Source organism: Schistocerca nitens, chromosome 4 (genome assembly GCF_023898315.1).
Source record: "Schistocerca nitens isolate TAMUIC-IGC-003100 chromosome 4, iqSchNite1.1, whole genome shotgun sequence".
NCBI lineage: Eukaryota > Metazoa > Arthropoda > Insecta > Orthoptera > Acrididae > Schistocerca > Schistocerca nitens.
Window position 1 is genome coordinate 697,941,591 of NC_064617.1, and position 17,038 is coordinate 697,958,628.

The 17,038-nt window shown below is 40.5% G+C and overlaps 1 protein-coding gene across 2 annotated transcripts in view; it reads right to left on the bottom strand.

The window, feature by feature from the left end:
- Positions 1-17,038, bottom strand: part of LOC126252042 (UDP-glycosyltransferase UGT5-like) — a 59,040-nt gene that overhangs the window by 23,464 nt on the left and 18,538 nt on the right. For both annotated transcript variants that reach the window (XM_049952835.1, XM_049952836.1), the window contains exons 3-4: positions 1,782-1,963; positions 1,223-1,682 (exon numbers count right to left, since the gene is read on the bottom strand). In XM_049952835.1, the coding sequence (XP_049808792.1) occupies positions 1,223-1,682; positions 1,782-1,963 (642 nt within the window). The remainder of the gene's footprint in view (positions 1-1,222; positions 1,683-1,781; positions 1,964-17,038) is intronic.

The window sequence follows — 17,038 nt, forward strand, 5'->3', positions numbered from 1 at the left end:
CAAAAATCTTAGTAGTAGCCCAAACACTTTTAAGTCTAAACTGAAGAGTTTCCTCATGGCTCACTCCTTCTATTCTGTCGAGGAGCTCCTGGAAGAGCTAAAAAATTAAGCAAATTCCAGTGTTACATTGTTGATTTTCTTTATTTAAACTTACGACTTGTCGTCTGAATATGTTTCTTATATTTCATTTTATCTGTTTCTACAATCTACAACTGAATACGTTTCTTATATTTCATTTTATCTCTTTCTACAATCGTGTTATAATTTCATGTATTGACTCGTTCCATGACCATGGAGACTTCTCCTTAATGTGGTCCCACGGAACAATAAATAAATAAATAAATAAACGTCATCCGAATGAGGGGAACCTCGGCCTTTGGCTCCAGGCTGGAAGACAGTCACAATTCAGCAGACATCGGAAACGATACGTTACATAATGCGTGATCCAACGTGCTGGTGCGAGAAGCTGCAATATGAGGTGCAACTGAAAATGTATCTGGATTTCTTCTCTCAGAACCATGGTGAAGCGAGCGCGGGACAGGGTGAGAGGGTTCATCAGTGCTTTTCGTCTGATGGAGTAAATATACGGAAGCAAGTGGATTGCTGGCATGGTGAGTGGTGCTTGATAAATGGTGAAAAGGGTGGCCGACCAAAAGGGACGCTGTTAGGGAATTTGATCCTTTTTTACCTATTTCCGTGATTTCTTGTAGAATGCATACCATATATCATTACCCAAAAACGAGAGCCGACCGATGAATTTAAGTTTCGTCTCCGGGATTTGTGACCCAAAAAATGGTGAAGAAAACACATATCAGTCATGATAACACTCAGTTTTTCTAAATTCGAAGAATTGTGCAATGTGCAATCATTATGAAGACAGTCCTTTTGTTGGTTCAAATGGTTCAAATGGCTCTGAGCACTATGGGACTCAACACCTTAGGTCATAAGTCCCCTAGAACTTAGAACTACTTAAACCTAACTAACCTAAGGACATCACACACACCCATGCCCGAGGCAGGATTCGAACCTGCGACCGTAGCAGTCCCGCGGTTCCGGACTGCAGCGCCAGAACCGCTAGACCACCGCGGCCGGCACAGTCCTTTTGTGTACATTGTACTCGTCGGAAGCTTGCTGTGCGGGGAAACTTTCTACAGTAATATTATAAAATGTAAAACAACTGCCTTTAATGAATTAAATTACACGGGATGTATGTACTACTTACCAGAGGAAGTGGCTTCCGCTGTTTCTCCAGATGCAGTCCCGTCAGCTCAATGATGTTGGGCAGCAGCGGTCGCGGATAGTTCATACTGAAATGATTATTTACGAGGAGGAGGCTGAAATTCCTTTCAGTTTCGTGCACAGACGGATGACCAGGACCAAAATACTTCGTTTGCATCTTCTCTTGAGTTGGAAGCAGTTGACAGTTCCATGCGTAATGAAGGCGTGTTATTATGTAGGCATTGTATAGTCTTTCCCAGAACGACATGTGGTCGGTGTGGCCCACCATGAAATCAGGGGAATAGGCGGGGTTGTTGGGATTCCCAAAAGATGACAGTACTGGAGATGGTGCGCTCAGAGATACGAAGCCTATCATTGGTGGGGATCCCAGTTGGTGAACCAGACCGTAGTAGCACTGGTGCACTAACCTTTCCAGGATAACAACGTCGAAAGACGGCTGGGACCTGCAAAATAAAATTAAGAGCCACAGTCTTTCCAAACCTGCTTTTATTCTGACATTATGAAATAGCTTACGTTTAATGCCGTAGGAACATCATCCTTACCGAATGAAAGCCTGGACCTGTGGGGACTCTATCTGCATTTGACACAGTTTTTCTCCTGCACCAGGCAACATCTTGATCATTTCAACTGGGCTGTCGTCTGACATTGACACAAAATCAAACACTGACTTCACGTAGTCGTATGAGTTTGACAGATCTATTTCTGTATAATTCTGGATATTTTTCTACGGAAAAAGGGAGAAAAAGAAAATACATGTAAGACATATTTGTCTTGGGAATACATCTCATTAACTTATACTTGAGTGGGAAACAATATTTGGTTTTAAAATTTATGTAGGAAACATATTCATTACATTGAAAAGAGAATATCTGGATGTTATTGTGTATGTTGTGGTCTTTGGTCTGAAAGCTGGTTTGATGCAGTTCTTCCCTCAAGTCTAACCAGAGGATATCTCTTAAACTACTGCAATCTACATTCTTTTGAACCTACTTACTGTATCCGGTCTAAGTCTGCTGCTACAGCTTTTATCCCAACACTTCTGTCCACTACAATTAACTGTTCGTTGAAATCTCATGGTGTTTCCTGTGCATTGCCGAATTTCTTTCTGCCACACTACATTCAGGAACTCTTCATGAGTTATCAGATCTACCCATGTAATCACAAGCATTTGTAGCTCCACATTTGAAACTCTGTCTTAGCGCTCATTGTCCATGTTTCACTTTCATATAAGGCTACACGCAAGAGAATTACTTACAGAAACTACACTTAAATGTATGTTCCATGGTATTCTATTTCTTCGTAAAGTTTTTAATACTGTTTCAAGTCTGCAATTTATATACTCATTATTTCTAACATAGTCAGTGTTTCTTTCCTCAAATATGAACACTCGTCTATTACTTTCAGTATTTCATTATCTAATCTTACGCCCTCAGCGTCACCTTATTTAATTCAAGTACATTTTATTATTCTTATTTTTCTCTTTTCAAGACAGTGTCCATGCCATTAAACTTATCATCCAAGTACTTGTCTGTCCAAAAATTCTTATTCCCTCTCATTGAACATGAATTTCTTTTACTCGTACATATTTCTCATTGGTTTCTTCCCCAGTCTGCTCACTGTACAGACGAATAAGATCAGGAATAGACTACAACCCTATCTCACCTCTCTTCTCGACATCTGCTTTACTTTCTTGACCTTCCACTCTTAGAACTACAGTTTGGTTTCTGTACTAAGTTGTATATAATATTTAACTACCTGTATTTTATCCATGCTGCCTTCAGAATATCAACAGTATATGGCAGTTAACAATATGGAAAGCTTCCTGTAAATCTAGCAACGCTAAATTGTATATATCGTATTTTTGCCAAGCAGCGACGAGGATATTCCACCAGTGGACAACATTATGGAGGTAGGGGGCGTAGTACTGACACAGAGTCTTGCTACAATGGAGAACACCAGAAGGTGTGACATAGATAGGCAAAACTTTTGCTGTCTCGACCGCTTTAAACAAGTGTGTATTACGGTCGGGAAACCAATTACTATTCTGTATATACAAAAAAAACGCACATTTACACAAACACCGTCCGAACTGGCCTTGAAGGCCCAACGTTACCGACCGACCGTGTGTCATCCTCAGCCCTTTGGCGTCACAGGATGCGGTTATGGAGGATCAGCACACCACTCTCCAGGCCTTTGTCAGTTCTCGTGACAGGTGCGGCTACTTTTCAACCAAGTAGCTCCTCAATTGGCCTCACAAGGACTGAATGCACCCCGCTTGCCAATAGCACTCGGCGGACTCGGATGGTGGCCCATCCAAGTGTTGGCCGAGCCCGACAGTGCTTAACTTCAGTGATCTGGTGGGAACCAGTGTTACCACTGCGGCAGGGTCGTTGGCATTCTGTATATACACTGAGGTGATAAGAGACATGGGATACCTCCTAATATCGTGTCGGACTTCCTTTTGCCCAGTGTAGTACAGCAACGCGACGTGACATTGGCTTAAGAAGTCTTTGGAAATCCCCTGCAGAAATATTGAGCCATGCTGACTCTATAGCCGTCCATAGTCGCGACAGTGTTGTCTTTGCCGGATTTTGTGCACAAACTACCATCTCGATTACGTCCCATAAATGTTTCATGGGATTCATGTCGGGCGATTTGGATGGCCAGATCATTTGCTCGAATTGTCCAGAATGTTATCAAACCAACCGCGAACCGTTGTGGCCCGATGACATGGCGCACTGTCATTCATTAAAATTCCATCGTTAAATGGCTACAAATGGTCTCCAAGTAGCCTAACACAGCCATTTCCAGTCAGTGATCTGTTCACTTGGACTACAAGACACAATCCACTCCACGTAAACACAGCCCACACCATTATGGGACCACTACCAACTTGCACAGTGCCAAGTTGACAACTTCGGTCCTTGTCTTCGTGGGGCCTACGCCACACTCGATCCCAACCATCGGCTCTTACCAGCTGAATTCGGGACTCATCTAATCAGACCACGGTTGTCTCGTCGTCTAGGGTCCAACCGATATGTTCGCGAGGCCAGGAGAGGCGGTGCAGGCGATGTCGTGCTGTTAGCAAAGGCTCTGGCGTCGGTCGTCTTCTGTCATAGCCAGTTAATGCCAGTTTTCGCCGCACTGTCCTAACGAATACGTTCGTCGTACGTCCCATATTGATTTCTGCGGTTATGTCATCCAGTGTTGCTTGTCGTTCAATAATGAGAACTCTCCGTAAGCACTGCTCTTCTCGGTTGTTAAGTGATTTCCGTCGACCACTGCGTTTTCTGTGGCTAGGGTAATGCTAGAAATGTGGTAATCTCAGCATACTCTTGACATTACCATTCCGCGTTCAGTGTCTTTTAATTTCCGTCGTGTGGCGATGATCACGTCGGAAACCTTTTTACAGAACCACCTAAGTACAAATGACAGTTCCGCCAATGCACTGCCCTCTTGTATCTTGTGTATGCGGTACTACCGCCCTCTGGATATATGCGTATCGCTGTCCCATGGTTTTTCTCACCTTAGCGTAAAGCACTCCTTTAGTCGCTATTGTAGTATTGTGTTGATTACGTCGCTGTGCACTTGGATACTACTGGGACTATTTGCACTTTGCTTACAACGGACTAGGCCTCCGTTCTGAAATTTTTCAACTTACATATTCCTGAATGAAGTCGCATATCCTGTCTTGTGCCATTTGTCAGAGTGTCCCAAACCAGTTGTCCGCAGCTCGTGGTCGTGCGGTAGCGTTCTCGCTTCCCGCGCCCGGGTTCCCGGGTTCGATTCCCGGCGGGGTCAGGGATTTTCTCTGCCTCGTGATGACTGGTTGTTATGTGATGTCCTTAGGTTAGTTATGTTTAAGTAGTTCTAAGTTCTAGAGGACTGATGACCATAGGTGTTATGTCCCATAGTGCTCAGAGCCATTTTGAACCAAACCAGCTGGAACTTTACTCTGATAAAGGAGTAGCATGAATCGTCTGCTCAGCGTGTACAAAATAATTTGTATTTGTATCCATTGCAATACAAAAGTGTATTCGTCCTTTTAAAAGGTTATTGGAATAGCATAGGGAAGATCTCATCCATATCTTGTACAATATTAAATATCAGCTGTCTGTTATCTATGGTATTCAGGCCTGATAAAGGTAAAAAGTTGCTGGTACATCTTATTTCTTTCGTTTACCCTTGTTCTCCACAAAAAAATCATTCAGCCAAGAGCACTCATTGCAACAAGAGGTTGCTACGTAGTGCTCTCAGCCTAGAAGGTGAGATAAAATTAGAAACATTTCGCTGTCCCAAGTTATAGTAAACAAACAAACAAAAATACAAATAATAAGTGTTCATAATCACAATTTTCTCATGGCAAATGGATCATTAAAATCTTGTTCTTGTTGTAGACTTCAGTCCGAAGGCTGGTTTGATGCAGCTCTCCAACCTGCTCTATCGTGTGCAGGTCTGCTCATCTCTGAATAACTGCTGCAACCAACATCCTTTTGAACCTGCTTGCTGTACTATTCTCCTGGTCTCCCTCCGCAATTTTCATCCACCACACTTCCCTCCAATACTAAATTGACAATCATTTATGTCTCAGAAGGTTTCTATCATCTAATCTCTTCTTCTTGTCAAATTATCCCACAAATTTCTTCTCTCCCTAATTCTATTCAATAGCTCCGCATTATTTACACAGTCAACCCATATAATCTTTGGCGTTCTTCACTAGCACCAAATTTCGAAAGCTTATATTCTCTTCATGTCTGAACTGCCTATCGTCCACATTTCACTTGTGCACAAGGCCACAGTCTGAACAAATGCCTTCAGGAAACACTTCCTAACACTTAAAGTTGTGTTCGGTATTAAGAAATTTCTCTTTTCCATGTACACATTTCTTGCCATATCAAGTCTACGTTTAATATCCTCTCTACTCTTGCCATCATCAGTTATTTTACAGCCCAAACAACGAAACTCATCTACTGTTTTGAATGTCTCATTTCCAAATCTAATTCCCTCGGCATCGCCTGATTTAATTCGAATACTTTCCATTACCCTTGTTTTGCTTTTGTTAATCCTTATTTTTTATCGACTTTCAAGGCACTATCCATTGTTTTGAACTGCACTTTGAAGTCCTTTGCTACCTGTGACACAATTGCAATGTCTCAAAGTTTTAATTTTTTGTTCCCGAAATTTAACTCCTTCTCCTAATACTGATAAATCAGCAGGGTAACAGAATTGCTTGTAAAAGACAAGTCCCGGTACAGGACTCAGAATTTTTCTATCGTCGTTTCACTATAGAGTTTTAAGTGATATTCCCTTCAACATGAGATGGCTTGATGACGATGCCAGCAAATATCAACTATTTGTCCTCGTGTTATGTGACAGATTTTCCCAATAACGTAACATGTAACATGTTTATTAATGCCATGTGTATATTTGATTAGTAGGTCATGTTAAATCTTTAATGCCGCATCAAAACTGCAACTACAATTATAAGCACTGTCAAATATTGCAACCTCCATTCATTCTTTTCCTCTTGGTACGGTGCTGCAGTCTTGTGATTAGGTAGCCTTGAAGCTTTTAGCTGGCTCGTGAAGGGAATGATTCACTTGTGGAAATGGCTGTTTTCTGTTGAAAGGCAGTCTCCAGGCAGGTATAGTGCAGAGGTGAACGGTCTTCAGCCCAGCCCTTTGGAGATATGGAGCGAGGACGGATTTGGCGCCACAAACTTTGATTGTGCACGAAGCAAAAAAATCCGTTTTGCAAAAAATCAAATTTGCAAGCCCTTGTCCACTTATTAATTGATTCAGGGTATCAAGCATTTTGATGTCTGTGATTCTTCAATTTCTCCAGGCGTGTTTTATAACGAAATAAATCTCGGGTGAACAGCCTCGTATGAGTGTGCATAGGACACAATATTTCGGCAATCGACCACGTTGCCATCATCAGGTACGCTGATGTACTATACATCAGCACATCTGATGTTGGCAACGTGGTCGATTGCCGAAATATTGTGTCCTATGCACACTCATACCAGCCTGTTCACCCGAGATTTATTTCATCATTTTGATGTCTTTTGCAACAAATCAAACTGTTATTAAGACCGTTACTTTCCTTTCATAGTCTGATGGCTCTAATTATTAATATTTCTGTTTGAGGTGTAGTACCCATATTTTCAAGCCTAATTGAGCCACTCCTAGTAATATTCACTTATTAAGCACTTATCTGTTGTGTTACCTTTATCTCTTTTAACTTGTATGATTTTATGAGGAGCTTTCCATCTCTGTAGGGCAACGGCCTTGCCACAGTGGATACACCGGTTCCCGTGAGATCTCCGAAGTTAAGCGCTGTCGGTTGTGGCCGGCACTTGGATGGGTGACCATCCAGCCGCCATGCGCTGTTGCCATTTTTCGGGGTGCACTCAGCCTCGTGATGCCAATTGAGGAGCTACTCGACCGAATAGTAGCGGCTCCGGTCAAAGAAAACCATCATTACGACCGGGAGAGCGGTGTGCTGACCACACGCCCCTCCTATCCACATCTTCAGCTGAGGATGACACGGCGGTCGGATGGTCCCGATGGGCCATTTGTGGCCTGAAGACGCAGTGCTTTTTCCATCTCTGTAGGATACTGGGGATAAAATTTGTTGTATCTCATAGATATGATAACCAGCTCAACGGACAAGTTACATAGGAGTTTGGCGACTCCTGTCCAGGTAGATTTTCGATCCTCTGAATTACATAGTTATTTTTAAGATTGCCAAAAGAGAATTTATCGAACCAGGGTCAGGATTTTTCGATCGCTGGCTTTCCTTTGATTTTCGTTGTCATTTTTACAGGCCAATACATAAATATTTGTCGCCTACAATTGAACAAATGGTTAACTGATTATGTCTTTGATACGAAAAGGATACTCAAACACTTCAGTGATAACGAACTTCAAGAAAATAAATTAGATTTAATTATGATGCGCTTTATTGCTTTGTGCTACCCTTACAGCAAGAAGAAAGCAGATAATTAGGGTCAACTGTTGTCCTGAATTTAGACGTTGAATATTGAAGGGTTATATTTTAGTGTGTTTGTGCCTTTGGTAGGTTCGTATGTATGTGGGGTTAGTGTGCTGATAGCGGTATTCAGTTGGATATCAAATGTCCATTAGTACGTGTACTGCAAGTTGAAATATGTCACGATATCCACTAGCCCCAAGTTAGGTTAACACAGGAAACTGCATTGCCTAATCTGTGTCAGTTCAAACGGAGTAAGCGAGGGTTGGATGACTTACGTCCTAATAGGTGCACACACTGCAATCTAACTATTCATAACACACGACGTAAGTAGTCAAAACCGGAAGTCTGTGAAACTTGCAGCATTATGAACACACAGCAAGGGGATATGAAGACTGCGCTTGGCTATGTGTGAAGAGGAGATGTAGCAGGGATTCGGTGGTTACTTGTGAGAGGACACAGGCGATGATTGCTGAAAATGAAGTACAGAAGTCCTGTGACGGTAAATTATTGGTAAATAACTTTTGTGATAACTTACATAGTTACGTATAAAACAGAGATACCAGCGTCAGAATCTGAATTTGTCAGAAGATTTTTTTTCACTGAAAACATCTGTGTTTCGGTTTATGGTCTTGCTCATCGTTTGCGACGTTGGTGTCGCTAGTTGTGGAGTATTATTATTAATTCATCTGTTATACCATGGTAGTGCAGCGTGATGCAACTTGTGGCATGCGAAAAGAAGATTGAAATGTTTAATGGCGGAGTACCCGAACAAAGAGACGAATTCACCTCAGTTCAGGAGGCGATTGGAAGGAGAATTGGTTAAGATCATCCGGTAGGGATATGTCAGTTTATCCTTAATATGCAGACAGGAGAATTGCAGAGTTTTCTGGAGGCAGACGTACACCACGCGAGAGCGTCATATTCTAAACACGAAAGGTATCCTTTGAAATCAATGATCAACTGATCAGTGTGGAGAAGACGCATCCGAAATCGAGGAAAGGCGAGGATGTGTAAACATAACAAAGTGCATGTCGCAGGTGTATGAAATCGGACGAAATAATTTAAAAATACATCAACAGCACCAGCAATTTGTAATTTAGTATCACAAGTTCTGAACTGTCATCAAATCGGTATTGGAAATGTTCACACAAGCTACTTTATCGGAAAGTATCAAGAGTATTGCAGAGTATGTCACATAAATCTGCCGGAAGAGTGAAGAATTATGGGCAAATCAGCGATGCATTACAAGGCACGAAATGTCAAATATGTCTCATTCTTAAGCGCAACGGAATAGCAGTGGATCACATTACAAAAGCAGTATGCCGCATTGAAAAAAAAAGACATAATGTCTAATTCGAAACACAAATCGTGGAACAGTTTACGAAAATCTAGGAAATTTTGGAGGAACACAGGAAGATAACTGAGGGATGCCTCATTGCTTTGGAAAAGGAAAGTACGGGGTGAGTCCACCAGATCGAAGAGTGAGTAATTGCAAGATTAGATGAGCAGGATGCAGGATGTATAATCACTCCACAGTGTCGTCACAGGTCTATAAAGAGAAGTGTGTAGCGCGAAGAGCGAAATCGAGACTTTGATGAATGTGAAAAGCGAAACGTAACTAGATCTGAAGCTTATCAAAGTCACAACAAGTGGAACAATGGGATAGCTCATTCTGGACAGTATGGTATTAAATTTGAGACGGGAATGTAACTATAAATAGGCAGAAATTACGTATGAAATGACAGAGAAAAGAGATGATAGTCATCACTCTGCACACTCACGTGAGTCAAATGAGTAAAACAAGGAAGATATTTAAGAGGACGCTGTACACAGAGAATATAGCCGCACAGAAGATAAGTTTTTTCCGAAACAGGTCGGTGACCTTCATCCAAAAGTTGGAGTCAGCCAATGTATCAATGTATTGTCAATATCATGATCGCATGCTGAAAGAATGAGTTGTGTGTGAGCACGCCTACATGGAGAACCAGCAATGGTGAGAGTAAGGGTAAACCCATGTCGTACTTATAGCGAATTACACAGAATAGCCGCGCGGTCTTGGGCACCTTGGCATGGTTCGCGCGGCTGCCCCCGATGGAGGTTCGAGTCCTCCCTGGGGCATGCGTGTGTGTGTTATTCTTAGCGTTAGTTTAAGTTAAATTAAGTAGTGCGTAAGCTTAGGGACCGACGACCTCATCAGTTTGGCTCCATAAGACCTTACCACAAATTTCCAATTTCCAAAACGCAAGAGTACACAGATCAATACTGCCACAAGTACTGCAGGAGCAAGAGAAGAGGGAACTACTTACACCACCGAAATACTTAACCTTCGAGTGATGATTTTGAGAAATAACACGTTGGATGAACCATTCATGGCAAGGGAAATCATATGGCTTTCTTTTGTGAAACTGCTACAGTGGATGAGTAGAGAAATCGTATTAATTGGCAGAGGCATGTATGAAGTGAACACATTTCAGGGTATATGAACTCTTACGTGTTTAGACAGCCTGAAGCAGACATGTGTATGCGGGTGGAGGACATTTGGTGTTAACTGCAGGAATAGTGTACAAAAGTTATAAGTTACAAGTGCTGTCATAGTGCATGGGTTGAATATATTGTTATGTGAATTAGATGTAGAAGTTGTGTGTGACATGTAACGGTTTCCACATTTGGACGTTTGATATCTTCCATGATGAATTAGAGTGTTGCATGTATGGAATTATGGACCATGTAGTTTGTACTTAATTAAAAGAGAAACATTCGACAATATGCCGCAGGAAGTCGCAATTTTTGCATATCAATAAATCTGACACGAAGACGGTAGCAAGGTCGCACTGTAATAGGAAATGTGAGGCATTTCGAGATTTGTGTCATAAGTAGGCAAATTGTGGGGTCACAGTGGCCAAGGAAGATTCGTTTTCTTTGATGATTTGTCAGATGGACGCAGCGCTGCAAACAAGAAAAGTCAAGTAATGGGGGCTAGAAGCGGGGTCGTTTTGTGCCATGACCATAGGCCAATGTGAATTACGTTAGCAAGACCGTACCATATGGAACTGAAGTTGCTAGAGGCGAGGGCGCTGTTAAGTATGATCGATGATTATGAGATTTACTCAGATGCGAGGTCGTGTCAAGCATGCAGTTTTTCATGTCGAGATGGTAGATGCAACAATTCACTAGGAAGTGCGTATGTGTGACATCCACAGTGTGCGGGAGTTTTTTGTGTGTTTTATTATACTGTTTGCAGGGTCAGTGATTGTCATCAGGAGGAAGTCCTTAATTGTAATACGAATATCGTAGAGAAAGGGAGGTACAGCCCATAGAGGAAACGACTTGATAAATAATAACGAATTCAGGTATGGAAGCAAACTATGCAAATATATGTTGTTATATTGAATATCACAATAGAGTGTTTTGTGTTCTTTTGCGTAGTTTACCGTATGCTGTGCTGCTGCATCTTGTGTGTTTCAGGGCAGTCATCCGAGAATGAAAATGACCAACTTGTTTTGAAAATTGCAGGAAACCAAAAGATAAGAATGTAGTGAAGGAGAAGGAAAACTGTTACCAAATACGGAAGCATACCAGTACACACTACCTGCACAGTAATCAGTCGCCTGTTACACCAATTGCTGTCATAATTTGCATGTTTGCCAGCGTAGAGAGGCTTCCCATATGCATCGACAGAAACCTCAAGAAAAAGGGTATTTACATGTGCTATGTATTAACAGAATCTATGCATCATAGATCAACTGTCCGCGTCTACAGCATTAAATACCAGGGAGGCTTTAAGTCGACCTGGTACATTAGCGAACCTGTGTATGGAGTCTGCATGAGAATTGCTACTGAACTTAGTAATTGCGTTACCCACATAAGTACACGCTACACCAATGAATAGTATTCAGCTGACACTTGCCTTGAACTCTTACCTGGTTCACACTTAACCCATGAGAAAAGTGGCACCATTATCATAAGAAGGAATGAGCAGATGACATCAAATTCCTTCTGTTACTTGTATGTGAGTATTAATGTTACTATTCCACTCACCTCAGTATTAACTATTTTTTTGAGTCATGCACATAAACTTTTTCATGTTACTCACTGAAACTATTAGAAGTGGTCATAAATTAGAGCTCAGAATTTTGTAATTTATTGTGATAGATTTTGCAGAAATGAGAGTGATTCAAATGTTGATTGCGAGCGGGCTATTGGTATGAACATTTATGCTAGCCTGCCCATTGATTACGGAAGAGGTGTACCATAAGTTCATCAAAGCAAATCTTAAGCTAAACTTACAAATCATATGACGCTTCCGATGTAAAATCTCGCTGAACATTAACTTTCCTGAAAATGTGTCATTTCATGTGTAAAGCTATTGGTCAAGAGAATTCGTACGATGAACAGTGTGCTTATGCTGAGAACAGTGTTTATTTGTTTTTGTATTTTACTTGTGAATTTTCAGGGTCTTTATTATTGTTTTATGTACATGCATTTCTAAACAAATGTGTTGTCAGAAAATGGGCTGTATGTCTTTTCATAACTACTGATCAATAAAATGATCTTGACACATACCATCAGCGGCGTTGTAACTTGTATATTTTTATAACTTTATGATACTTAGTTGATCATCACTAATTAGTAAAATGATCTTGACTTGTTCCATCAGAGATGTTGTTACTTGTAGTATATTTGTAACTTTATAATATCGTGTTGTGAGTAACCTAATATGAAAATACTCTTGTTTTATGTTGAGACCGTCAGCGCAATTTCATGTACAGTTCAATATCACAACTACAACAGTAATCTAGAAATATTTATTTGAATCTGTTTACATAGTGCTGGAAGTGTCATTATGTGAATATTTTTTAATGTTTTAAATCTTAACGACTGGGTCTTATATATATTCAAGTGAAGCCATGACTTTATATTTTAATGTGTTTGATGGTTCACAACTTTGTCTTTGCATCTGGTCATAAAATAGCACAAGTGTTGTATAGATCGATTTTCTAATGTTTTGGATGTCAATGCTACGTGCTTACATATGTCGGTGTGTTTCTATGCGTGTATTTGTTCAATTTATTTGTCATAAACAATTTTCTAAATTAATGAATGATTTGCAGCTATGATATAGTAAGTGTGAACTTGTAACAAGTAATTGTCAAATTGACTATATTTATGTGTATTTTTGAACACAAGTCCTCCATATGTATATGAGTTTTACAGGGGATTACCTTCTCTTGAAAATAGTGCAAAAACAATCAGTAATTTTGTGTGAAATTAAGAAATTCAGCCTTCAGTTGCAAGGTAAAATTTTATTTGTTTACCTAGGTTTCGATGCCATTAATGGTATCTACTTTAGAACCTATAAATTAACCCATACGGACATATGTTACACATCGAAATACATAATCAGTCTAATGATTTCATAATAAAGAAAACCGTGATACAAAAATTAAATTATTTTGAGGGCCAAACGTTGCCCATGTCACAGAAGAAAATTAAAACAGAATATCGACGCATAGTCATAAGGTTATGTCTGTCAAAACTAAAAACATTAAGACAAACGCTAGAGACAAGCTGTCTCAAAATTACTTGGAGCAAACGTAAATTGTAAACATATTGTGACGGTAAGCAGTCCTACAAATGGACAAACCTACCTATTGGAACAGTATATTAAACAATTTACCTGGGAACTAGCTACAAAGTCAGGGCATGAAAATTTACATTCAAATATTATAATAAGAGGGCGAAGCCCCACTACAGTAACTAATAAATTAATATTGGAAACACAAGCGTGTGAAGCGTAAAATATCTTGAACATAAAACAGGCAAATTAAGAAACATCTTATCAGCTAGGTGTCATTACCAGTATAATACAAAATAGATAGAGACACAATGTACAATTGTACTATAATAAAGGGACAAAGCAGACAGGAAACAGCATCGGCCATTCGAAGCAGACTGTGGGTCAACTCCAATGGAGTAAAGGTTGAAATCCTTCGAAATAATTTCTATTTTTTAGTTGTAGCTGATCATTAAGTAAAATTTTTCCATCAATAATATGATGTTTAAAAATTTGCAATTCTTCAAGGGTGTCTAATTTACATCCTTTGACTTCATTATGCAAAAGTTCTGCGTCTTTTAGAGGCTTGGGAGCATGGGCCATTTGGACAAGATGTTCAGCAAATGTAGATCCTCGTGTTCCAGCATCGCTTTTAGTCGGCAGATGCTCTTTAAACCTAACAGACAGGGCCCTTCCTGTCTGGCCAATGTAATAACAGGGACATTCAGCACAAGTGATCTTATACACACCTGACAAAGATGATTTATCAGTAGCTTTATCAAGAGAATGGACTAAATTCTTTTTAAGGTTGTTGGTGGTAGAGTATGAAACTTTACACCCTAGGTTTTTTAATAAAGGACCTACATTATAGGATACGTTACCTATAAAGGGAACAGATATGTATTTCGTTGCCTGGTCTTGATTGTGGGTACCTGAACTGGAAAGGGTGGTAGTCTTCTTTCGTGTTTTTTTGTTAAACAACTGTCTCACTATACTGGGATTATATCCATTATTCTGAGCGATGTTTTCGAGGACCTTTAATTCGTTCTGTAAATTGACTGGCGAAAGCGGAATGGAAAGGGCTCGATGGATACTCGAGTGAAAGAAGGCCGACTAGAAAGTAATGTCAAATCATTAATGCTGCATGATAAATGAAAGCATAATAAAAGCAACTGGCAATGATTGCAACTCTCATTAATTCTACATCTCTTTTGCTCCCGGTACAGTAATGGTCATGAAGTTATGGCAAACGTGGAACTTCTAGCTGGCTCACATACGGGAAGATTCACTTGACAGAACCGCTGGTCTTAAAGTGTTTAGTGCTGGAAGTCAGTCTCCAGGCAGATGCAGTGGAGGGGCAATTGGTCTGCGGCCCAGACCAGCAGGACAATGCAATGAAGACGGCTTTTATGACATAAATCTGCACTGTGCTTGAAATGAAAGGAATCATTTTTAACAGAGATAAGAATCTGAAAGAGAAGCGAGAACATGAAGCCACAGAAGCTTGGAAGCAGCCATTAGCCCAGATGAGGCCAATTTTAGTAAGGAGTTCTCTGGTTGGCTACTAGTAATTATTTTGTTAACAGGGAGAGTCCACGCTGTATGTACGTGCACACCTTCTGAAAGGCTATGAGTGAAAATCTGTCATGTAGTGGGAGAAACTTTCTGCCTTCTTCCCCATACGAAGGAAGAAATAGACCTCAGTGACTAACCATGACGAAATATTTGCAAGAATGGGAAATTTTTAACTTCGTTTATTAATTTATCATTGTTCAGAACTCGCAAGGTCTGTTGCTCTTGGCTGGTGTGATTGGCATAACCAGCTACATTTTGGAGAGCAAAATAAGAGAACACCTGTTGACTGTGTTTCGTAGAAGCTACTGACTCCAGGTCATTGCAGAGAGCTGCAAGGTGAGAATTTAGAATTATCAGGCTCTAATGCAGCTGTCTTCTGCCCTTGGACATCTCTAGTGTGGTAAGCGTGGACTGGACTTGCATCCACCGAGATGAGGTGTTAGCGAAGTAAGGATTCCGTTTTGCTGATCTAATCTTCGCAGCCAGCTAGTTGCACCCACCATGCATTTGGAGAGATACTGGAGTTTGTTCGTAATTTTATGGGACCTTCCTCTAACTCATTAACCTTTTCTGCAGTCGTTCTCCATATTTGCAGCACAGTTTCGTTCCTTATGTATCTACCTACCTGTCCCATGGTTATAGTTCATATTTGCAATGCCTTGTCAACTTATTAGTTGTCTGTATTCGTGATTGAGTAGATAAATAATTCGAGGTCTTTTGCAAATAATCCTATCGTTATAGTGACCATTAGTTTCCTTTTGTAGTTCGATGGATGCTGATTCTAATATGCCCAAGCGAAGCGCTGTATACATACTTTAATGACTAATTGGCCACTTTTAGTAATTTACACTTAATAAGCAATTATTCGATGTGTGATGTTCTCTCGGTTTGTATTATCTTATGGGAGCTTCCCATCTCTGTAGGTCACTGGGGATGGAACAGTAACATCTCAGGGGTACCACCTCAACTGACCCTTTCAGTAGGATCCATCAGGATCGGGAAGACAACTGCAGAACTCCTTTAAGGAGAAGAAGCGTATCAGGAGAAGAAGCAGACCCTCTTTCAAGAGCTGACAAATTTGACGATATTTCTCATTCAGAAGAAAGTGCAACATTCATGCTCCAGACACCAGGTGGAAAAACGATTTCCACTTTGTAACTCTTCCTGTAAGTATTCTACAAGGAGATATACATTATTCAGCAGGTTCCATTTTCAAGAGGAACTTGAGTGGTAAACCATAAGCCAAACCGAAGGTGTAGGCTTCCTTGTGCCACGATTCTTATATTCTGAGAGAATTTTTGTCTGTAACGTGTTTTTTATTCGTGGTTTGTCAGTTGCTCAGTTTATTTTGCTTATACTTTCGCTAGTTAGCAGTCTGTAACCCGTGAACTGAAATGTCCCATGACCAACTAATTTCAGCTCATGTTGTCCCATGGAACCTGATAAATTAATAAAAAAATAGAATTAACAGCCAAAACAGTGATGTACTACAAGAAGTCTCCCTCTTCGTCCAGAAAGGTCTTACTTGGAAGGACGACGAAGCAGCAATTAGCGGGCGTAGCACTGTAACGTATGTCTCATCATGGGGGTTAAAAATCTGAATTTTTTTCCATTTTTGGCATAATTCATTGGTAACTGCATTTATACTGAGAAGGCTATCTGCAATAAAGCCAA